The sequence below is a fragment of the Pinus tabuliformis genome, chromosome 5_2, assembly GCF_031772625.1.
Source record: "Pinus tabuliformis cultivar Carrire ecotype Pingquan chromosome 5_2, CPIR1, whole genome shotgun sequence".
Lineage (NCBI taxonomy): Eukaryota > Viridiplantae > Streptophyta > Pinopsida > Pinales > Pinaceae > Pinus > Pinus tabuliformis.
Genome location: NC_142306.1, coordinates 198312712 through 198338958, shown reverse-complemented (window position 1 = coordinate 198338958; position 26247 = coordinate 198312712). Strand labels below are relative to the sequence as shown.

The window sequence follows — 26247 nt, the reverse complement described above, 5'->3', positions numbered from 1 at the left end:
CCTCAGTGCAAATGATGAATCAGCAGCAATGCATCAACCAACCTACAGATCTATGATTGGAAGTCTACTTTACTTGACAGGTACCCGACCAGACATCATGCATGCAGTGGGAATAGTTGGAAGATTTCAAGCAAATCCGAAGGAAACTCATCTTCAGGCAGTGAAGAGAATCTTTAAATATCTTCAAGGGACTCAAAATTATGGCTTATGGTATTCTAGAGATACAGATCTCACACTTCATGCTTATACAGATGCAGATTGGGCAGGAAGCGTGGATGACAGGAAGAGCACAAGTGGTGGTGCGTTCTTTACGGGTTCCAGATTAGTATCTTGGTTCAGCAAGAAACAGAGTTCGATTGTCTTGTCTACAGCTGAAGCAGAATATGTTGCTGCTGCATCTTGCTGCACTCAACTCCTTTGGATGATGCAGACCTTGCAGGACTTTCAAATCACTTGTACACCACCTATCTCCATCTTATGTGATAACACAAGTGCAATCAGCATTTCAAAGAACCCAGTCATGCATTCAAAGACCAAGCACATACCGATCAAGTATCATTTTCTCCGGGAACAAGTACTTGAACAAAAGGTCAAGTTGGAGTATGTTCCTTCTAAGGAACAAGTTGCTGATATACTCACCAAACCATTGCCCAGGGAGACCTTTGAATACCTCAGGCAAAAGCTGGGGGTTGTTGATGCATCATCTTGTTGAATCTCTTATGATGGTTGGTTGTACGCAAGGCTCATCTAGGGCATATGCGTACATGTGCTGGGTTGCGGATTGGATCGAATGGCACAGGTTCAGGGGGAGCATATAATGCATTGTTGGCATTATGGAGGACGTACAGAAGGAGATCATGGATGCTGGTCTGAACATTGCTGCAATATGTCTCTATCTCTTTCATGGTCATTTATGGTGTTTGGTGGATTATGGCTCTCCTTTGCAGATCTGGTTTATATTCAGGAGGAGCATGTTCTTAGGGGGAGCATAACCCTTTGCCCTTGATGTCAAAGGGGGAGAATGACGTTGAAGATTTTGAGGTTGCCATCAAGTTCAAAGGGGGATATTGTTGGCATTATGATTCTGGTATGGCTCTATGATACAGATGTTGTACTTGATGGCAACACCCTCAAGTGGCAATGCTCTGATCAGGCTCTCAAAAAGTTGGAAATTAAGAGGTACGCAGGAGAATAGTTCAAAAGGTGCGTACCCGCAGGTACGCCGTGAAGGGACTGCGGCCACACACGCAGATCACCCGTTCATGAGGTGCGTACCCCCAGTTCACTTACTTCAAGGCAGAGAAGCGCGCTCACGTGGGTTTCTTATGTTTGGCCCGTGGTATTTAGCCTGCCGTTCTTGATTCTATGGTTTTGGCCCGTGGTATTGTTTTATATTATTATTATTATTGAGCCCCATGTTTTTGGGCCCCTTGTATTGGTTATCTATGGTATTGATCCATGATTTTAGGAAGAGCTTGCTTATATAAAGCAAAAGAGATCACTTGGCTAAGCATCTTTTGCAAATTGAATATCTTAAGATCTGAAATATTGGGTTATTGTTTCAAAAGCTTGATCTATATAAAAGTGAAGTTGAAAGCGAATCTATGAAGGGTGATCTCTCGAGCGCATGATCAGATCTAAGCATCTGACTATCGGTGGCACACTGGGGGACTGCCAATTCGGCCCTTATCAGAGGTACGCAAGTGATTAACGGTGCAAGTGCATGGGTACGCAGAGCAGAAGAAGGAGCAGTGTGTGGGTACGCAGATCAGAAGAAGGCGCAGTGCGTGGGTACGCAGCGCGACAGAGGTTCAGGTGCATAGGCACAGTGAAAGTACGCGGCGCTTCTGAAGCCGCAGGTGTAGGTACGCAGCACGATAGCATCTGTGGGTGCGTGGCTACAGTAGCCGTACACGGCGCGATAGCATCTGTGTGCGTGCCTACAGTAACAGTACGCGGCGTGATTGAAGAAACAGTGCGTGGGTATGCGGTGCAGCAGAAGGCTCTCTGCGGGTATACGTAGGGGAGCAGAAGGTGAAGTGCGGAGCCACGCAGGCCAGATAAAGAAAAACTGCGTATCTGTCTTAAGACCTTTTGTTGGATGAATTTTTCTGTTGATAAGGTGTTCTGGGTTTAGTTTACTGTTATTTTTGATCTGGTTACTACAGTTGACTGGGTGATTTACGTGTACTTGATGATCTCTTGATGTTTATGGATCCAGTTTGAAAATTTATGAAAAGTGGTCCTTGAATGAAAAGAAGTAGGGGGTTGTAGCTCCCTTCCAGGAGAGACTGGAAAAAGAGAGAGTTGTAGCTCTCTGCAGGTTGCAGCCTGCGTATTGGTAAAGGACTGCACCAGTACAAAACCATTGTAAAAGGAGTTTCTAATTTGAAAGAAGATAGAGACATATTGCAGCAGGTGGTTTTCACCCACATTGGGTTTCCACCTTATATTTGGTGTTCTTTGGTGTGACTATCTGTTTTTCTTGTTCATGTTCATTATTTTATGGTACTGACATGCAAAAATAATTCAAAGAATAAATAAGGAAGATTTATTAAAAGAACTTGATAATACTGATTCACCCCCCCTCTCAGTATTATTTCCAACACCATTTAGATGCATCAACCATCTAGAATCTAGATTCCTCTCCTCTTGTCTAGCCTTTGCCTCTACTTCGATTGTCTAGGGATATTAGTCAACATTGCCCAATTTTGATCAAACTACCTAATTCAAGACTTAAAATATGGTAGAAAAAGCTTAACATGCTTGATCGATGATTTTGACTTGATTGAAAGGTAATTTTTTGCTAAGGGCATGCAGCGTGACAAAGGAGTTCAATAATTAATACCACCAACACTAGGGTACATATAGGGCTTGGTGCTCTTGATTAAATGTTAATCGCATACCTTCATACTTGATATAATCTAATGAAATGCCACAATCCCATTGATCCTGAATTCCTGAAAACTGTTAAGTCTGCTGAATTTTGAATAGGATATGAAACTCTATTTTCTCCATATGAAGTCCAATGAGGCTGGAACCACTCTCAAACATCCTGAGTCATTTCATGGTAATGTTAAAAATTTAAGTAAAAGGATGAAAATGAAAAATAAAGGAGAATGTCACTTTTACTTTAAGAATTTAACATTACCATGAGGGAGTATCTGCTATATTTATATTTTTTTTTGCCTTCATTCGTCACCCTAACCCAAGGTGGACCCACCCCCAACAAGCAAACTCACCTAAAATTAAAAAAAATTGAAAAAAAAAACGATTTTCTAAACGCTTTTCCGGAAGTGTATGGGAAGCGTACGCTTCCTCCTCCAAAGCGCCATGCTTCCAACGCCCAAAGCGCGCTTTGGCGCTTCCGTACCACGCTTTCGAATTTCCAGGAAGCGGCAAAAAATTCGGAAGCAGCGCTTCCGGCCAAGCTTCCTAGGCGCTTCCGTACGGGACGCGCTTCGGGGCTTGGAACCATGGGGGGGGGGGGGGGGGGGGGGGGGGGCTTCGTGCAACATTGAGTGAAACACATCAAGATACATATGAGAATGTTACTATGCTATGACAGTAACCTTCAGTATGAAAGACTTTTCCCTATCACTGATATAGTTACAATGACAATAAATACACATCAAAGTAAGAAAGTTAATATTTTTTTAACAGGAAGAGAGTTATCACTAATATATGGTACACAAAAAGCACATTATGTATCTATGAAATATATATTTAATATTGAAATGAATTACAAAGGTTGTTAGTACAATTCCATATAAAATATATATTTAATTGTGTTGAAAGATGTTTTTTATAGTCCAATGTGAAGGAGCTGTGTAATTCCTTCCCTACGCAATATAAAAATGACATATAACACTTTATTATTATTATTATTATTATTATTATTATTATTATTATATACAATGTCAACCTTAATCTAAAATTTAAAATCAAAATGAGTTACAAATGCTAATAGTACAATTTCATATGAAATATATATTTAATTGTGTTGAAAGGTGATTTTAATAGTCCAATGTGAAAAAGTTGTGTAATTTCTTCCCTACTCAATACTACTCAATACCAAGGTGACATATGACACTTTAATATATATATATATATATATATATATATATTCTTTCCCTACTTAATATGAACGTGACATATGACACTTTAATATATATATATAGATATATATATATACACACACACACACACACACAATGTCGACCTTAATCTAAAGTTAAAAATTGAAGTGTACATAGATAGATAGATAGAGATATATTTCTTTGATTTTAATAGAGAAATTATGAAATGTTCATAATGAATAAACCATAATAATTTAATTTTTTGTAAGATCACAAAAACTTGTGGAAAAGTTTACACTTCAATGGATTTCATACTTCTTGGTGTATCATAGATCTAGAGTTGGGATTTATGTTGGTTTTGAAATGAATCCTGATTAGGCTAGTATGATTCTATATAAAATATATAATTAATATTGACATGAATCATGAACTATGTTGGTAAAATTCCATATAAAATATTTAATCCCCTTGTCAAAGAAATTTGGAATATCTATAATGAAGAACTCATAATAATTTCATTTTTAAATCTTTTCTAAATGGCAAAAACCTAGAGAAAGGTTTGCACTTCAAGGGATTTGATCCTACTTGGCGCATCATATATCTAAAAATAAAATGGATCTATGCTAGTTTACAAATGAATCAGGGATAATGTTAATACAACTTCATATAAAATATATAGTTGATATTGAAATGAGTCATGAATGACTTTAATAAAATTCTATACAAAATATAGAATCACCTAATTAAGGAAATTATGGAATGTGAAACCATAATAATTTTCAGTTTTAAATCTTTTTTCTATATTATGAAAACTTAAGAAAAAATTTGCATTGATCCTTCTTGGTGAATCATGGATCCGAAATTAAAATGGATCTATATTGATTTACAAAATAAATCAAAAGTAAAAGTAATGTTACTCAAGTAAAATTTTAGGGACTAATATTCTCAAGTTAGCTAATTTTCTATGATTTTTTCCAAAAAAAGAAGTTACCAATTTCATTTTTTTTAAATCATTTGCCCATATTTTATCATATAAAATTATTTTACCTTAAAAATTGCCCAAATTTTACAAGGACTATATCAAATCATTAGAAATTTGAATATTTTTACAAAAATATCACTAAACATTTTACGATTTGCCAAGATTTTTAAATTTTAAGATAAATTTTCATCCTTCAAATTTTCCCAGATGTTATTATAATTCTACATAAAACATATAATTAATCTTGTAGTGAATCATGCTCACGAGGCATAGAATAGACGCTCATAGGGTGTTTTGTTAAGGCACTCCGTGGTGAAGGAGTCATTGGTTCGAAACCCAGTGGGCAAAAATCCAGCGATGTTAAGAGTTGGTGTGGCCCACAGGGGCTTCACACAATTAACCTCTGACATATCACATGTTTGTGGCATATTAAACAATACCCTTAATTTGACTACATATTGGAAAATCCCCTTAAAAATCACATTATTTAACCCCCTACCAATATGAACCCAATACACCTTCCCATTTTTAAAAACCCCTACTTTCACTAGATATTGTAGGTATCCATTTTTCATTAACATTTTTAATACCCCTTTATATTTTTTCATTAACTTTGAGCTCCATTTTTTATATTTGCCAATATAAAATCCATTTACCAGTGTTGATAATATCGGTATTGGGAAAATATCGGCGAGGGTCCAGAAAATATCTTATCGGCAATATCGGCGAAAATATCGGCAATTATCGGCAAGCATAAAAAATGCATAATATATTCATTTTTTAAAAAAATTTAAACATATAAAGCAATAACAACATGAAATAAACACATTGGCACATAAATATGAAGAAAACAATGATATATATGATGTCAAATAGAAATGATACATCAAAAGCGATACCAAACCCTGCTGATCCCTGATAATTGTCCATTCAAGGACTCAAATGTGGAGAACCAATACAAAATAACATCACATATATAAAAGTATCTCATCATCATGAGTTATATGTAGCATAACAAATAAAACTAGCAGCTATCTATCTGAAATCACTGCCCTCTCCCCCTTTTACGAGAAAACATGATGGGCTGTTTGCCAGGCCTGCCCCTAGTAGTAGGAGGCCCTGACCCTGCCTCTGCACTTAATGTCAAATAATGAGTACTAGGTATGGGGCTATGCTCTCCTATATCTATAGCAGATGGTGTTGATGCTGATGCTCCCGCAGTGTCCTCCTCCTCCTCCTGCTCCTCCTCTGAGTGCTGCTACTCCTCTGACTCCGAGTCCTCCTCTTGCTGCCCCTGCTCTAATGGATCATCTGCCACTGGCTCTAACCATGAAGGTGACTCCTCCAAGAGGGGCTCCTCAGACTCCACCCTCCATGGAGACAATACATCAATATTGTTTAAGCTAAGTCACATGACACGAGGACACGAGACACGGAGGACACGTAAATACGAGTATTCAATACGAAACGCAAAGACCTGGAAACAAGACACGGGGGACACGTTTTATATATATATATATATATATATATATATATATAGATATATACCGAAATAGAGTTTTTTATCCATATTAAATTGCAGGTTGCAGCTTATCTAATCAAATTAAAATATAATTACTTCTCAAAGTTCATAGTTCACTTTAAAAAAATAAATAGAATCAAAATTTACTATTTAGAAATTAGAATGTGATATGCTTGGTCTTGATTCTTGAATATTCAATGTTCATTGTTCATGTACAACTTACAAGCACATAAGAAAATAACTAAAGTCTAATCTTATTAATTTCCTCTGCCCCTCTTGCGAGAAAATGCCATAGCTTTCCCTTTCCCTCTAGATGTAGATGTTGGTGCTGGTGGAGTTGGCAGTGGAGTTTGTTATGCTCTAGAAGTTGAAGAACTAGAAGTAGGAGCTATAGGAGGTAGACCACGTCCTCTACTGGTGGTAGGGGTATCCCGGGCAGGTGGTGTCACCTGGAAACATTACAATCTCCCAATCCTGAAATCCTAAAAAACTGATAAGTCTGCTGCATTTTGAATGAAATCTAAAATTCTACTTTCTCCATATGAAATCCAATGAGGCCGGAACCACTCTCAAACATCCTGAGTCATTTCATGGTAATGTTAAAAATTTAAGTAAAAGGATGAAAATGAAGATTAAGGAGAATGTCACTTTTACTTTAAGAATTTAACATTACCATGAATAGCATATCAATACTAGGGCCTAGAACGCTCAAACCCTCCTTGGCAGCAACCACATAGCTCTCCCCTTCCTTCTCCAACAATCAGAAATGAAAATGATATGAAAAAAAACCAAAATCAGATTTTTATAGGCCATGCAGAAATTTTTTACAGTCACCGGGCGATATTTTCGATCGTCGCGCGATATTTTCCGAAATATCGGCGATATTTCGGAAATCGCGCGATATTTTCAAAAGCCGAAAATATCGCGATATTTTGTCGGCGATATATCGGCTCGCCGAAAATATCGCGATATTTCCGAATATCGCCGATATCTCGGCGATATTATCAACACTGCCCTTTACCCCCTATATATCCCCCAATATATTATGTCAATTTTTCCTCAATATATATCCCACAATATGAACCACATGGTATGGTATTGCTTCCCGAGTGAAGTCCCCGTGGTGTGGCCCAGGCCGGGTGTGATCCCCGGGTGATTTTGACAACTTAAATATCCCTAAGTCATGGCTACTCAAGGCACAGGTTAGACGTCCTTGTCATCTCAAGACTCGCATTACCTAACAAACCAAAAGAAAATGAAAATGAATCATAAATAATATTAAGAAAATCCACATAAAAATATAATTATCAAATTTATACAATTTGTATTCAGTTTCAAATTTAATTATAATAAAAACAAATTTAAAAAATAATAATAATAATAAAATTTAAATATATATAAACATTTTTTTAATTATATAATTCCAAACATATTTATATAAAATAAAATAAAATAATATATATATATATATATATATATATATATATATATATAACGATAGATTTAAAAAATAAACTCCATCTAACAGTGTAGCAACCCTCCTTCGACCTATGCACTTTATTAACTCATTTGGACCTCATCTAGGCTGGAAGCAAGCCAACACTGGCAAACTTCGACCTATGTGTCACCGGTGTCTACCCTTCATCTAGCCTATAAGTATGCCACCACTGTCAAACTTCGACCTATGCGTCACCTATGTCTAACCTCCTCCGGCAGTTTATAATTGCACCCACATTGGAATGATTTTTGTTGGTGCATGGCAGAACCCGAAGTCAAAAGTTGTATCTTAGCATCGGTTCGGCCTTCAAAGTATACACGCAATCCTCAATGGCACCTCCTCAGTGGCGATCTCCTCCATCATGCCAAGTTCGCATAGATGTTTGGCCCACTGTTGATAATATCGGCGATATTCGAAAATATCGCGATATTTTCGGCAAAACAATATATCGCCGAGAAAATATCGCGATATTTTCTGTTTTGAAAATATCGCGATATTTTCAAAATATCGGCAAATATCGGAAAATATCGGCAAAATATCGGCTATATTTAAAAATTTGAAAAAATTATTTTTTATGCTTGCCGATATTTGCCGATATTTTGCCGATATTTTTGCCGATATTGCCGATAAGATATTTTTTGGACCCTTGCCGATATTTTGCCGATACCGATATTTTCAACACTGGTTTGGCCTATTTTAACTTGGACTTCGAAATTTGCCTCAATTCAAACTTAAAATGTGAAATCAGGCAAACCCAGTGACTACAAATATATATTTAATATTAAACAAGATTACCAATAAAATTGGTAAAATTACAGTGTGAAGTATTTATTATTGTAATGAACCGCGAATGATACTATAAATTCAATAGAAATATATACTCAATAATGATATGATAAAATCACAAGTGAATTATTCCATTTACAATGGTTAATAATACAAATTTTATTATGAATGGTTACTAAAGTAAAAATTATTTTGAATTTATCTAATATCAAAAGAAATTAAATTTCTCAAATTGCAAAATCTTCTAGAAAATGTAAAACTTAAAGAAAGCTTTATTCCTAATAACAATTAATAAACGAAAAAAAATAATTAACACTAATTTAAATCTAATTCTCGATAATTATACAAGTCACATATATTAGCAATTGGAATATATATATATATATGCTGTAAGGTCTAACAAATACCTTCTTGATTTATTTCGAACCCTAATCAAATCAATGAATTCATCCCGTCAATAATATATCTGCAATTTAACTCGATTCCTCATTTGTTCACTACATGATTGTTCCTGCTGCTGCATAGCATATAAAAAGTTTCCTTATGAGCAGAAACCGTGCCTTCCACTACATGATTGTCCCTGCTGCAGCACAGCATATAAGAAGTTTCCCGATGAGCAGAAACCTTGCCTTCTTCAGTTTCAATTTTGAATGGGATGCTCTGATAAATTATGTATAGTTGGAAGCTCTAAATTCAAAATTAGCACTCCCGTCTTCCACTGTGCCATCCTTGCAGAGATTGTCAATTTCAAGATTCGGTGTGGATGGGCGTCACTCAGCAGTACGGTGTGGAATCACAATTTTTTTATGCATGACACCTGACCATCTACATCCACGTTGAAATTTAAAAATTCAATAAAATTAAAAATAATTTATGTATTCTAATTTTTAATGAAATGTTAAGTGTCAATATTTCCCGTACCAAATTGTAAAATATTTTTCAAGTTATAGTTGTAAATTTTACTATATGAAAGTAATATATCTTTCCAAAATATATGTTAGATATATTACACAAAACCAAGCCAGAGTTATTCTGGTCATTTCCAAGGTTATGGATGACTTTTAACTTGTAGGATGATTTTGAAATCCAGGCAGAAATTCATCAATTGGAAGTCTAAACCACCAATAATTGCCAGGCCTACTTTGATTCAGAAATCCAAACTAAAATTGCTAGTTGGGTACCTAGTCCTGGTCACAACAAGAGATGGCACAATCAATACTTGAACTCCATCACTCTTTATTGGCAAATGAAGATGTTCGACTGAGTACTCAAAGAAACGTATGAAGATCACAATGAGATCATTGCATGCCTCAATGAAATTCAGAGAGTCCAACATCACCAACGCTCCTGCTTGGGCAGCCTCGATGCCCACCTAAAGCATATCAAAGGCCATCTTCAATGTGGTGCCAAACCTCCAACAGGGTCCAGTGGACAAGACCCGGCTCCAGTAATGTCCCCCAACAAATAATGATTGTCCTGAGTTATTGGTTGAAGTTTTGGCTTCAGAATTTTATTTTCTTAATTAGATGTATGGCCAAGATAACTGGTAGACAATATGTTATAATTTTGTCAAACTTTTAACATAATTGTTTAGTTTAGATGTTGGGGCAACAAGACAGCAGCCCTCATCACCATCGAATTTTGAATTTTATAAGACAATGATTATAATTTAATAGAAGATTTTAACCAACCAAAAAAATGTATATAACAAAGTTTTAAATCAATTCTATTGGAGAACAAATTTCATTTTCAAAAGAATCATAAATAAGATATAGAATTGGCTTTTTATACATGAACCTTCATGCATGAGAATAGAATTTGCCTAATATCTTACCATAATCATGTAAGTGATTTCCCAACCACAAGAATCAACCATAATTTAATAGATTTCTTCAAACACAAGATTATTAATTGCCATGCATATACATGATAGAAAATCATACACAAAAGGAGATATAGTCAGAGTAAATGTAAGACACCAATCAAATCTAATGAAAAGTTGTTGAAATTGCTATGGACTTTGATTTCACTAACGTTTCAATGTTAATTTCCTTTTTCAAGTATGCCATGTGAATCTGTTCCAAATAGATCGAATGACTTTGCATGGAGTTACCACACATCCATGTTCATACCCTTTGGAGACAAATCCATAAAGGACCTGAGACATACCCAAGAAGGGTCCTACTCCAATAGTTATCTGCGAAGGAAGAGAGGAGAATCCATCATATATGTGGACAACAATGCAATTAAAGTTCAACTAACTCTCAATTAGGTTTGAGTTATCCTTTGGTAAAAAATTATTAAAATGATTGTGTTATTTTTAGCCCTTGTTTTCATAGTCTTCTAAGGGACGTTGATTATTTTCATAGTCTTGAACTTATTTTATTAAAACAACTTGATGTGCGCATTTAAACAAATTAATCATCTCTTGTTTGCATGTTTGTGACAGCCTTGGTTAATTTCCCCTTCTTGTAAATATTGTAACTATTTTTTGTTATAATGAAATGGGTTGAGAAATTGGGACACAGATTTCCAAAGCTGAGGATGCAGATTGCTTAGGATTAGAAAGAAGTTTGACTTGTTTAATGAAAACCATGGAAGGTTGGCAGGTGTTCACTTAAATGAACTGATTATGCCAATTAATTCAGTTGGACAAGAGGGTAGAGGAACCCTAACCTCCTTGGATGAGTTCACAAGGCAGAGATAACAAAATTTAAAGAAGGATGGCCTGCGCTAGCAGGTGGAGACAAATTGAAGTCAACCAACAGGAAGTGGAAAGGGAACTTGGCAAACAGCATCCCCACAACCACACGAAAACAGAACCACTGAGACCGAGACCAAGACGTGCTACAAGAAGTGTATGCCCATGCAACCAAGATATGGTTGCAACAGCATTAGTGAGAAGACTACGGGAAAGAAACTTCTCTGCCAAAGGAAAAAGGGGGAAGAGCACACAGGAAGGGGGATCATCCATGGAGCATCAAGGGAGAACATAGGAGGAAAAACACAGAGAACCATTGTGTGATATCAAAGACCTTGCACAGAGAAATAACAGGAAGTTGAGCACAGCAGAGGAAAAAAGAGAACAAAGCTATGCATTGTTACAGGAACAGAAAGAGAAGAGCAATCGTTCGGTTGAGCATTGGTAGGCTGGAAGGACATCTCTCAGGTGAGTAGTAGTAGCCTCTAGATTTCCTAATTGGTTGGAGGGTGGAGATGGGTCAATCTCTAGATTCCCTTGAGAGTTGGGGTGGAGGCCTACTCCTTGGATTCCTGGTAAGGAGTGTATCGAAGCCTTCATGCTTGTTTTCTTATTTATTGCAGTGAGACTCTGGACTCCCAAGCTTCGGTCGAACCTCCGTGCACAATTTCTCTAGGCATGAAGGTGAGAAGCCTTCAGATTCCCTTGTTTGGTTGAGGGTGGAAGTGAGAAGCCTTTGGATTCCCTCATTTGGTTGGTGGGTGCATGCAGTGAGGCCTCTGGATTCCCTGTCTCAGCTTGTAAATTGCCTAGTTGGTGGGTGGAGGTGGTGTAGCCTCTAGAGTCCCTGTCGCAGCTCACAACATTGGTTATTATCCTTTGAGCACTCCTCCTCAAGCTCTGGAATCTAGCTCGAGGGTATTGACTGCAAGAAAGGCCATAGTGCAGACCAATCTAAAGTTGGGTGGAGAGTTAAAGTCTCAATTTCAGTTGCCAAAATTCTTTTACAAGATAAATGTTTACTCATGCTCCTATGTTTTTGAATGTAATGTGTTGATTTACTGCCCATGTTAATTTTGAGGAATATTGGTTCTTGTGTGTATGGAAAATGCTAACTTTTGTGTGATTGATAAAGAAGAATTAATCCTTGAATGTGTAATGAGCTAATGTTGGCTCATGTTTTTTGCATTTATTATTATATACAGGCCACTGTGTTGATAAATTGTCCATATTAACACCAAGGAATGCAATTTTCCTGTATAGAAGTGAGATGTTGAATATCTGAATACTGTCTTAGGAATGGATTTATTCTGGTGTCCATTCTAAGCCTACAAATTGGTCTAAACAGCCTAAGTATGGGAGATAGACAATCTCTATTAATTTATTTCATGAATGTCTGTATTGAAATGATTTGGCTATTAGGTTTCGGCTCAACATTTGTGAGCTCGGGGACAGGTAGCTTTGTTTCATATATATATATATATATATATATATATATCACCAAGTCGGGTCGGTATCTACTCCTAAAGCTCAGGAGAGATAGCTTCGTTTATAAACACATGCATTCCAATTATATGTTTGCACGCCACAAGTCGAGTTGGGCAGAGGCAATGGAAGCTCACGAGGGATAGCTCACAGGAGTATATATATATATATATATATATACAAGCGACTAAGCCTTTAGCAGAACTGTGAGGGGTCTCTCGTTTCAATATAGACCATTGATCGCTTGTTGCATTACCACCATTGGATGACCCCGAGCCTTGGTACCTTAGAGGTTTCAAAAGGAGGGTCGAGGAGTTCCCGGGATTACGTGGCATGCAGGGCAAGTGGTTTGGAGCAGCATGTGTGGCTGCGAACGATAAATGGGCCAACCCCTTGTGAAATAGTGAAACGCCAAAATTCACCAAGAAATAGATATAATGGAAAAAGGAACGACTTACAAGGCTCAGAAGCCCTGGTGGGGTCCATGGACAGTGATGAGCCTTGGTATTGCAACAAGAATGTTGAAACTCCCAAAGCTACCAACTTTAATTATCAATCCGGAGATCGTACAAACTTAAGAGGGGTTGGCATTGTATATGCAGCAAACATCTTCCTCTTCCTAGTCTGACTCCCCTTGATGCGGGTGAAAGAAGGCAATGAAAAACCTTCAAATGAGTGAAGATCTAGGTAAGTCGTCAGTCCTAAGTTACAAAAGGTAAATAACAATAAGCAAACCTATTTTACTTTTGCTAGAAAGTAAATGATAGAAAGAAAATTTATTCTATTTGCAAAAATGTAAAGCACAATGACAACCAAGAAAATCTAATCTATCTTGCTGGAAAGGAAATGGAATTAAAGGAAATATATTCTATTTTGCAGGAAAGGAAAGTCCTAGATTACTCTTGCAAGAAGGAAATCACACTTTGCTTAAAGTAAATTGCAGAAAGGAAATATAAATTAATTCTAGAAATCAACATTCAAGAAGCAAGCAATGTAAAAGCTAAATGGCGACGTAAGCAAGCCTCAGCTCAACTAAAGTGGTCTCATAGCATTCATAGGCTATAAATCTACATCTAGCATGAATTTGGAGTGAATCTGGGCAAGGGAAGAGATCGAAAACAAACTACTACAAGAAACTTTCTGTCACTACAAGATTGCTACAAGAAACTTCCAGCAAGCATGTTTCTCAAGTAAACATGCCAAATGCCCAAGCTAATCAAATGCAAATGTTGTGGGGTAAATATTGATATTAATTTCAATGTTTTAAGGGTTCAATCCAAATGGAATCAACTCAAAAGAGCTCCATTAGCACGTGCTAGAATTCAACAGAAAACTATCACTGTTTTGCTACAGGATACTTCCAGAAATTCCAGAATTGTGAACTAATAAACTAATCCAAGTAGCTCAATGATGAATATGGCTGCGCAAAACTATTATAAGGATCCATCATACTTGTGACTCTCTAAATAACCTCCAAAACAACTCACTTCGATCATTTAACCAATATAACCTACAACAAATGAAGCATGAATACTAAATGCAGAAATAGAAAATGCAAAAACAAGAGATGTAAGTAAACAAGAAATGCAAAGAAGACAAAGAAATTGTACAACAGGGCTTTGAGGCTCCTGGGATGGCCAAGTCCAAAGATATTCAAAGTCATATGAAAGAAACCAAGCCTTAGAAGTTGAAAATGAAACCAAACTTCATTATTAGAATCAATTCAAGTACATCCTTGCTAGAAATGAAAGCAAAGCTGCTAAATAACAAGTTTCCTTCACAAGAAGACTAAAAATCCATGCCCCTTGAAGCCAATTCGAATTGATATTTGTACAAATTGATGGGAAGCATCTTCTTTGAAAGAAGGCAACTTTCCCCTCCAAAATCCCTCAAAAGTGGATATGGTTCCCAACAGTAGGAATCTTCATTAAATACTAAGTTTTGGCTTCTCCTGTAGCAAAAAACACATCCCTAGATTTTCTCAATCGATGGAGCTCCATAATTTGTCAATGGTTTCATGATATTTTATTGATTTATTGGTCCATCATGTGGCATCTTGTGGCACAGAGCAAGTCCCTAAATTATCTCATCTTCCAAATCTTCAAGATCTGCCCAATATTCTCACAATATTCTACAAAAAAAATAATATTAGGTACATAATATGCAATGATCTTTAAACCTTCCTAAGAACTTATTAAAGCTAAGAAAACATTTTTAAGTGCAGAAGGAAAGATTTAATATAGCCTTTATATGCCTAAGAAAGGTTTGATGGGCCTTAATTTGTATCCAATTTGGAGGCCCATCAAACAACATGGTTGATGACATGGACAAGAGAGTGATGCGACACCCTCAAGGTGGGACACATGTCACCCAAAAAATGGACTTTCGATGGGGCCAAATGACCTATAAATAAATGACACATGGCACTCACGAAGGAGGCCATGTGGTGAGTGAGACGTCAACATGTCGTCACCCTAGTGTTTTCGAATGGAGCTCGATGCAAAAGTTTTGGGGATTTTATGGCCGAGGCGAGGGAAGTCAATAGATGTTACCCTAGAGGAATTAGGCGTTAATGTCACCCCGACATTTAAAAGAGGGGGTATCGTGAAAATGTCTAGGATTTATGTCTTTGTCTCGCCGCCTTGGATCTCGAAGTTTTAAATGGGGGCGCAGGGAGGAACCTCCAAGATTTTATTCCCAAGGTTAAGTGGAAGCACAATAGATCGTGACCACCAGTTGCCACGATGAATTATGGTTTTTGATCAGCAAGGGGGAGTAGAGCCCATGGATGTGGGGTATTTTATACATATAATAGTGTCTATAATAGTGTATAATACCAAGGATGGTTTATATAGTTTATTATACATATATGTATAAAGGACGTGCTAGGAAAGAAGGGAGCCTTGTGTTGTGAGGTGGCCTAGCCAAGGTGGCAGCCACGTATAGAAGAGACGTGGACCCTTGGGGAAAGTGATATAGCATGCCACGTGAGCACCACGTGGGTGCCATGTGGCAGCGTCTCATGATGTGACATGAGGTTATTGGTAGATATTTGCATGGCGTTATATTTTGATCCAAGAATCGAATCAAGGTAAAAAATTTATTGTCGGGAAGGTCTCAACAAGACGAATACAATGGAAAGGTCTATTTTGGGTCTGAAGAGTTCGAAAAAGGCCGAAAAAAATTTAGACCCCATTTCCATAGTAAGACATTGGAGGTCGGGTCATCATAGTAATTGTCTCCTTCTACTCTTAGTGTGGGCTATCGGTGGTAAGAGAGTATGTTACAATGTTCCTCAATGTTGGGTATCATTATTTGTCAAAATAAGATTTTGTAACCCATGTAGAAACATTGTATGAGAAAGTTTAACTATTTGAACCCTAGCTACTATCAAACAATTTTGTATGCATGGTTAATCCAGTATTATCAGCTCCAATCAAGTAATTCCAACTTTTATAAAACTTAACTAAGATAGATGACTCATCTAAAAATCATTCTTCGACTTCTTTATGCACAACTCAACCAAGTATTCGTCATGGATGCATCAGCTCGTCAACAATGCCTAGGCTTGAAAAAAGTTTAAAAGAAAAAATTTAAAACCCCTACCGCCAACTAAACCCCAATTCTACCTTTAGTAAAGGCCCTACTCACCCTTCATTCCCCATCCATGTAAACAAATATATTCAATGACCAAGAATATCTAAGTAGGATATAGAGTCAAAATCCATTCAAAATAAAATATGTTTGATAAAATGATTGATTAACGATTTGTACAATAACGTGATATTTTATATAAACATCCAAGGCCCACACACTTAAAAGGATACGAATCATGACCGTTGATATTATTATTATTTATGTAATGTTGATTATGCACATTACATGCCCTTCCATGAAATGATTCTTTACCCTCCAATAATGGTTTGGAGAAAGTTACGTCTTCATTCCATCTTGTGATTCTTTCAATTTTGGCATTACTCTTGATGTTTTCTTGCCTAAGGAAACGAGAGAATAAGACCAACAAAGCTTTTAGCAATATCATTTCATTGTAAAATGGTTATATGTTAGCACAAATTATGATCTGCATCTTAAGATTCCAAAAAAAGAGTTATCGTCCATGCAGACACAGAAAGAGTTATTGTCCGATAAGAGAAAATAATAAACTCATGAAATATGGCTTACAAAAAGCTATGAGGAACTTTCCATATCCTTTTCTCTGATATGGGGGAAGAGTAAGAATGCAGGCCAAATTATATGCTTCATCAGAATGCTTCTCCTGCATAACAACAATCGTACTATGTAAGGCTATACAGTGAGATACACTTCAAACTACCAATGTCGTGAAATAAATCCAATCCAGCATACTTACAAAAGGCATACACACCTAGAATATCGTTAGACCAAAAATTTTAGATAAACAAATTACTTATACCAGATACAAAAAGCTAATTCGGGTATGGTAATGCTCCACAAAGTAATGTCCAATAGAATTTATCAAGTGGATACAAAATACATCTCTGTATGCTTTCAGCATCTAGATTTTAAAATACTCGGTGAAATTTTCCAATACATAAAGGAGACACGTCATATAGTTACAAATGATAGTGCATAATCATGACCGGGATAAAAATATTATATATATCTGTTCGTGTGACCGAAAGGTTATATATCTTTCGCATTATATATGTGGGTCATAGCAAGCATTATACTATGTTACCCCTCTATTTCACATCAAGATAGCCACATGTTTAAACCAGATTTTCGGAGCATCCATAATGACAACTTGATGACTTAGTTAGCACCCACACCTATCAACTAAAGATCCGAATATGACAAAGAAATGGAAAGTTATATATATATATAATATATATATAACTTGGCCACATGTTTAAACCAGATTTTCCGAGCATCCATAATGACAACTTGATGACTTAGTTACCACCCACACCTATCAACTAAAGATCCGAATATGCTAAAGAAATGGCAAGTTATATATATATATATATATATATATATATATATATATATATATAATTTAATTAGAAATGTTTATTTTAATTATACATAATTTATATATGTACCTATATAATTTAATTTAATATTAGAAAGGAAATAACTAGTACAAACAATATAAATATATTTGTATTTTTTAAATATAAAATTACGAGATTAAATTTACATAAAATCTCATAAGTTGATTTGTTTAAGTTTTAAAATAGAGTAACTATGTGGCACTCTTAAGTGAGCATATATTGTGGGCTAGCCAAGTACAATAATCTCTCTCAACACTCTTTCCCATGGCGGTCCCCAATGCCCAAAATTTTAACTTGGGAAAAAGTATATTAATTTCTCTCTCTATATATATATATTCATTTTTTTAATTATCAATTCAATTTATCTGGGTGGTTGGTTGAGAAAAATGATTATTATCCTTCTCACCCACCCATATATATATATATATTATTCTTATTATTAATTGTAAGTATTGTTAATATATATATTATTAATTGTGTGTGTGTACATATATATATATATATATAAACATATATATATATATATATACACAATTAATAATATACTAGCCTAGATCCATCTTAACCCCAGATCTATCAAGCGTCGAGAGGGATCAAATCTCTTGACTTCTTTTAAAGTGAAAAGAGATTTGATCCCTCTCGACGTTTGATAGATCCGGGGTTAAAATGGATCTAGGCTATTTTTTATATACACACATACCATATCTAGGTTGGATCTATCTCTCCCTTTCTCTCTCTCTCTTCCCTCCTGCTCTACTCTCTCCCTCCCTCTCTCCTCCTCTCTCTCAAGTCCTCTCTCTCTTCATATATCTCCCTTTCTCTCCCACCTCCCTCTATCCCTCTCTCCCATCTCTCTCTCAACTACCCTCCAACTCTGTCACTATCTCCCTCCCTCTCTCCTTCTCTCCATCCCCCACCCTCCTCTCTCTCTTCATTCTTCTCTCTCCCTCTTATATATATATATACACACAATTAATAATATACTAGCCTAGATCCATCTTAACCCAGATCTATCAAGCGTTGAGAGGGATCAAATCTCTTGAGATACAGACCTCTTTTAAAGTGAAAAGAGATTTGATCCCTCTCGGCGCTTGATAGATCCGGGGTTAATATGGATCTAGGCTATTTTTTATATACGCACATACCATATCTAAGTTGGATCTATCTCTCCCTTTCTCTCTCTCTCTTCCCTCCTGCTCTACTCTCTCCCTCCCTCTCTCCTTCTCTCTCTCAAGTCCTCTCTCTTTTCATATATCTCTCTTTCTCTCCCACCTCCCTCTATCCCTCTCCCCCATCTCTCTCTCAACTACCCTCCAACTCTGTCACTATCTCCCTCCCTCTCATTCTCTCTCTCCCCCTCCATCTCTATGTCCCCCTCTCTCTCTTCCCTTTCTCTCCCTCTCTTCTCCTTTCTATCTTCCCTCCTCTCCTCTCTCCCTTGTCACACACTCTCTCTCTATCATTGACCAATGTAACTTATAACCATTTATGCAATTTTCTAACTTGAATTGGAGGGGCTATGCTGCCCTGCAAAACAAAACTACAATATAACAAATTGAATTTTATTATTTTTGTTACTTTTAAATTTTTATTATTAATTGAGTCAATATTTAAATGCTTACACTACAACATCTCCACCACGCTCGGCTCTATATTAATTTTAACCTTTCATAATTTTTTTAATTGAGCCAACATATAAATATTAAATGTTAAACATTTATGCCTACACATCTACCTCTACATTAGGTTGTAGAGCGCCTCTCGGCGCAATAACTTACATATTTACAATAACCTATGGGGCTTTGAATGGATGGTGAATGGATGCACTGTTAAGGCACTCCTTGTGATAGGTCATCATTTCAAATCTCTGTGGGTGTTGGCCTATAAAAGAAAACTAATACACTTACAATATATATATATATATAGAGAGAGAGAGAGAGTGTGTTATGTATTATTAATTGTAAGTATATAAGTTATGTATTGTTAATTGTAAGTATAAGTAATATATATATATATATATATATATATATATATATATATATATATTCTTTTAATTATTAATTCAGTTTAACTTTAGTGATTGGAAGGAATGATTATTATCTTTTTTTACCCAGATTCAATTCTCACAAATGATATGATAAGCTTTGTTATAATAACCTCAACCCTTGTTGTTAGGTGTAAATATAATTACAATTAATAATACATATCTCTCTCATAGACATATATATAATATTATCAATCGTGAATATATATATATATATATATATTATCAATTTGGTTTATTTTAGGTGATTAGAAAGAATGTTTATTATCCTCACTACCCTAATTCAATTCCCACAAATGATATAATAAGTTTTGTTATAATTATAATTATCTCAAGCCTTGTTATTGAGTCTAAATAGCACCTCAAAGACTAATTTATTCCTCCTCTAAAATAACGATGTTTCTCATAGACAAACTTTATTCTTTCAATTATATAATTTATATAAATTTTAATATATATTATATATTATATATAATTATAATTATATATCTTTTATAATTTTAAATACAAAATTTGTATTTAATTAATTATATTAAATTATAGTCAAGTCTCACTAGCAGATTCGCTGAGGATGGGCCTCATCAACAAGGAGACCCAGGATCAAACCTCACAGAGGTTGTTGCGCCCATGCTAGGGGGAGGAGACACGCTAAAATTCAATCGGCTTAGGGCTGGTGTGGCCTAGGCAGGGTGCGATCCCCGATGACTTTGACGGCTTTGATTCCCTTGGGTCGTGGTTTATCAAGCCATAGGTCAAGCCTGGAAAAACACAGACAACTTGACAAACAAAAACAAAAATTATATTAAATTATAAGTTTATAATAAAAAAATTATTTTCTATATATATATATATTGGTAACTACATTGAACCTAGGTCAGGGCCATCTTGTCTATTGGATGGAAGAATGAACTACCCACAATGGGAAGTTATCACCAAGATTATGTGAAGCTTGGTCAAGCTTGGATGCCCCTTGGAATAGTTTAATTCCCCCAAAAGTGGCTTCCATCATCAACCCCTCCCCTTGAAGTTTGACACTGAGACCTGATGAGGATTAAACCCCATTCATACCAATTAGTCTACACCTCATGGGTATTATTAATATTAATATTAATATATATTACTAGTATATTAATTAATATATACTATTAATGTGTGGCTTAGAATTAGCATGCTCCAGCTCTCCAACTTGGTTGGTTGGTCCCGCTGGCAGCTCATACCCAGCATCCTCCCCTCTCTAGTACCCCTACAAGCCTCATCTCTTTGTAGCCCATTGTTCTTGCTACCCTAGCTCAGCTTTGTCTCGTTCCCACTCTCCCCTCCTTTGTGCCCTCGTTTTATTGAATTTAGTGATGGATGTGAAGATATCGGAACAATGCCTAGCGTGTAAAATTTAATCAGCATTCACCATAACCTGCATTCTGTGTAGTGCATTAAATTTAATATGCATTTGTTGTAACCTCCAAACCTAAAGCCATGTAGGACCTACACACATATCACTGCATTGGAGCATCCAAAGCATGTCAAAACATTTTGGCAAAGTTTGCATGTGTATGAAATCAAACAAACACCAATGTCATAGACATATATGACATTGGTCCTGGGCAGATCCCCATGGATATAGATCCAAAGTTGTATCTCATCCAAGAATCCAGATATCCAAACCCCAAGCCTGACAAATCCAAAAACATTGCACAACCCTTTTCTACTCCAAAACCTTTTGGCACACCCTCATCCCAACACATTCCACCCTCCCAACGAAGTTAGACCCTGTTACCCACCAAAATGGGTAACCCCACAGGAGAAAACTATTCTACATTTGACATCTAGCCAGATAGCCAGCCAGCAACCCCTGACAACCACTATTTAATGATGATATGTCATGTGCCTCTGCCATCTACATCATCCATATGCCTCTCCCCATCCAACATTTCCACTTGGATGAAAGTGGTCTACTATTCGAAAGGTAGTTTGATCATTTTGTAATCAAGTGCTTACACTTGTTTGTTTTGGGCAATTGGTGTGGATAAAGGGGTGATTTGGAAGATTGACCGATCTTGATTGTAAATCTATTGTTTCAACTTACCAAGGGGGTTTATCTATAGCCCTATTCTAGTGGGACCTCCCTTGAGGCCTTACGGTTAAAAGAGGGGCACTACTTAGAAAATCCAAAGTGAGATAGCGTGTTCATTATCCCCTACACCATACTTTGACACTTTCCACGCCACATTACAAGCCCCATATACCACATCCATTCTTCGAGTCTAACTTGTCATTGGTTCATTGCAATTTAGCACCCTCATGTCCACACTCCTTGAGTAGGGCCAAAAAGAATTTCCCTTGAGGTTGATGCAACTAAAAGAATGGAAAAGCGTATTTGACCACAACAAAAGAAAATTAAAATGCAAAATATGGCCAAGACATAAGTTAACAGGTGGGAAAAAGACTAGCATGAGTTCTACCCTCATTAGCCATCACGTGGTTCCTAAGCACATGATACTCCTTTACACCAAAAGGAACCCTTGCATGTCCCAAACCTGATGAGTGATGAATTGTCTCATCTTTCAGGGGTAATATAAAATACTACATCATAAAGAGAAAGCTCTAACCCTTAGCTACGCACCGTAACATAAAGTATTATCAAAAAGAAGTAAAAGGTGCACTAGAGGGGTGGAAAAAGCAAGCCGAGCAAGGTAACTCATGCCTCCACGATTGCTCCCTCCTTACATTCATACACTCAAGATGTGGACTCCTTGACCACAGCACTTGGCCATGAAGCCTTTTCCCTTCCATTGTCATACATTTACACTAATGCCTATTGATTGAGAGGTTGACCTTGGAAATGCCACCTCACTTTGAGGGTTGGAAGCACTTAATAGGGTTGACCATTAGCCACCTCTATCAAGGTAGGGAACACCTTTACAAGACTTGGTCTAGTTAGATATCAAAAGGTGATCATTGTTTGAAATATTAATATGCCCTTAACATCCAAGTTTGGTCCACTTAGATGCTCATATGATCTTAGTCTATGATGGATGGTTATTTTCACTTGAGTTCATGTTGTTTTTGTCAAGTGGTCCATAGTAGCCCAAGCCTCGAGGGTTCCCACTCCATAGCTACCCTGTCCTCTTTAAAGAGATTGATGGCTTAAAAGATGCAACGTTGAGAGAGTTGGACCTCCTAATGACTTTGGTAGACGTTACATATCCTAGAGCACCCTTAAGACCTAGGGCGTTGGTCTACTTTGACCCAGTATAAAGGATTCTTGATGATTGCACCACTAGACCCAACATGCCCCCCTATTGGCCTTGACACAACTTGATGGGCGAGACTTGATTCAAAGCCCAGATCTGGATGGTCTTCCATCAAGAGACTAGGGAGGACTTATTGCATTTAGAGAAATCCCTAACACGAGAGAGAGAGAGAGAGAGAGAGAGAGAGAGAGAGAGAAGGCCTTGTTTTAACAATTGGAGACCCATAGAGATGACATGATGACATCCTAGCTGGACTTGGGACCCCACAGAAGGATTTGACGTGGATTTGAGGGATTTTCCTCAAATTTTGAATGATCCTGACATTCTGACACTTTTCCATACCTCACTTCACCATTGCATGGCATTTGGAGCCTTAAAAGGGCATGATGTCAGCAAATTTGGAGGCTACAGCTCACACGTGTAATCATTTATGGCTTATTTTGTTAGTTAGCTAGTGGGTTGTCTTGTAACCCAAGGTTATCTTATGTCAAACTTGTCTTAGGGGCTTCATTAGTCAAAAATTAATTGAGGTAGACCTCATATAAGTAGAGGTCACCTCATTTGTATTATTCATCATCACTAGTGGATCAATTTAGCGTAGCTAAAAAAGTCTTGTATACTTGTGGAGATGTGGTCTTCTATGGAGATTTTGCTTTTGGATACATTCTCTTGTTGTGGAAACATCATTTTGGGATAATTAAGGATTGGTTAATGCATTTCTTGTAAGTATTATATATTGTTGAGTATACTTTTATTTCTATTGCATCGAATAGTTATTGTTAGGGTTTTTATGTGCTAGTTTTGTTGAATATTTTTCTATGAATTCTTGGCAAGGTAGTGTATACATTACCCTAAAAGAATGTGCGGCAATCTCTTGAATGAATCATCATGTTAAGCAGTCTTCAATGACTTTATCCCCTCATAAAATGATAACTAGGGTTTTTCTTACCCTTACTCCATACTAGGGTTTGATTCTTCCATTTGTAAGTCTCCCTTTAGACTCCATCATACAAGGATCAAGCACTGTGCTTCCACATGTGAAATTTTTAATATTGCTTTTTATTCACCTATCTGAAAAGATTATTTGTCTTCTATAATTTATATGTGACAAACACTTAATCAAACACCACTGCAACTTCACGAAAAATTAAATCACGTGAACTGAGAAAAATATTGTGCGCACACAAAATAATGAACCTCGATATTTTTGGACAAATGTCCTTGGAAAAACCCCCAAGGGAAAACCAGTGCAGTAGATGAGGATTTTTGTTATTCTTCTTCAGCAAATCTGTAATTGATAAATAATACAACTACTTGTCATAAACTAGCAAAGCTTTGGCAATTAATTTTCTCCAGCTACCAGCACGTAAAAATACCTAGAAGGAACTTGGTCTCCCTCTGCAAGATAAATCAGTCCTCCAGAGATAATTTGGCCTCCTTTTGCAAGTGTGTACGGCCTCACACATGTGGTCCTAGCTAAAGGAAATTCGGCCTCACGGCCTCTGGTAAACTCGACCTCCTCTGGCAACAAAACTCAGCCTGACCTCTCAGCCTTCCCTAGAAGAAATCAGGCTCAGAAACTGCCTCTATCCCACACATGCTTATACAAAACTTGGCCTCCAGAAAAATCTCTGCCTCCTACAAACAAATCGAACTAGCAATTTTTCTCCCTCTTATATCTCAAAAACTGGAAGAAATTGATGCAAAAATTCTCTCCAGGAATCTTGTCCTCAATCACTGTTGATTCCTCGTTGTTGCTCATCCTAGGAGCTCCCACAAACTCCTGAGCATCCTAGAGTGCTTGTTCAAACTTCAACCTCACGGTTCCTCCTACCAACTGTAGATGATGGAATATCCACCTCTATGTCATCATGTTGCATCTCCCTAATTGGTTGCATCCGCTGCTCCATACTTTGCGAACTCTCAGTTACTCCTGCACCTGAGCTTGTGCTCGTATTGGTAACCATACTCGTGCTTTGTTGTCCCTGATCCTGCTACTCAACTCTAGGAGCTTCTATTGGTTGCTCACTCTAATCATCTACTGATGGCAAATCTATGGACCTCCTGTATGCCTTGTCCTCCATGAACTTGACATCTTGCCTGACAATAATCCACCTAGCCCCTGGAATGAATATACAATATGCCGTAGAGGTCTCACAATACAACACAAAGTATCTCCTCTCTGCAATCTGTTCTAACTTGGAACATGTATCTCCTTGAATGTGACAATACGCTAGGCTACCAAATATCCTGAAATGATTGACATCTGGCCCTTTCCCTGTGAATGCCTCCTCTAGTGTCATCTTGCCTAATGCTCTATGTGGTCACACCTTAGAAAACATCTTGAAACTTTTTTTCTCCCTCTTCTCTCACATTCTCAGCCCTTTTAAGGCAAGTCGTTAGAACTGAATTCAACTAGGAGGATTGTGTTGGCCTTTGGAAGGGTCCTTCACATGGTTTAACCCTCATTGCATCAAGTTTCATCCTTTTACACGAAACATTCCTCCATTTTAGGGTTAATGTTACAATTCCTAGGTATTTTTTCCCTTACATAAACCTTAATCTAACCCTAGGCTTCAACTTGGAACGTATTAAAGGCGTGTTGCTCCAATTATTGATCATATATAGCTTATCAAGCCTTTTCCTAGCCTTGTGCACCTTGGAAAGCTTTTCTCCTTACCTATTCACTAAAACCCAAGTCACTGGTGCCTTAGATAAGCCTTTGGGAGGGCACACTTTGCCTTGTCTTTGCCTATTTGAGCCTTGTCCTTAAACCGAGTGTCATTCTTGGGCCTGTCCTTGTCACCTTTAAGTCTTAGAATTTGAATATCTATTAGGTGACCTACATAGGGAAGCCTAGCTTATG

At 36.9% G+C, this 26247-nt stretch overlaps 1 protein-coding gene across 1 annotated transcript in view; it reads right to left on the bottom strand.

The window, feature by feature from the left end:
• LOC149158245 (histone acetyltransferase of the MYST family 1-like) overlaps window positions 1-26247 on the bottom strand; it is a 312036-nt gene that overhangs the window by 75054 nt on the left and 210735 nt on the right. Inside the window, exon 7 of the mRNA XM_089436162.1 lies at window positions 17236-17329. Coding sequence (XP_089292288.1) covers window positions 17236-17329 — 94 coding nt within the window. The remainder of the gene's footprint in view (window positions 1-17235; window positions 17330-26247) is intronic.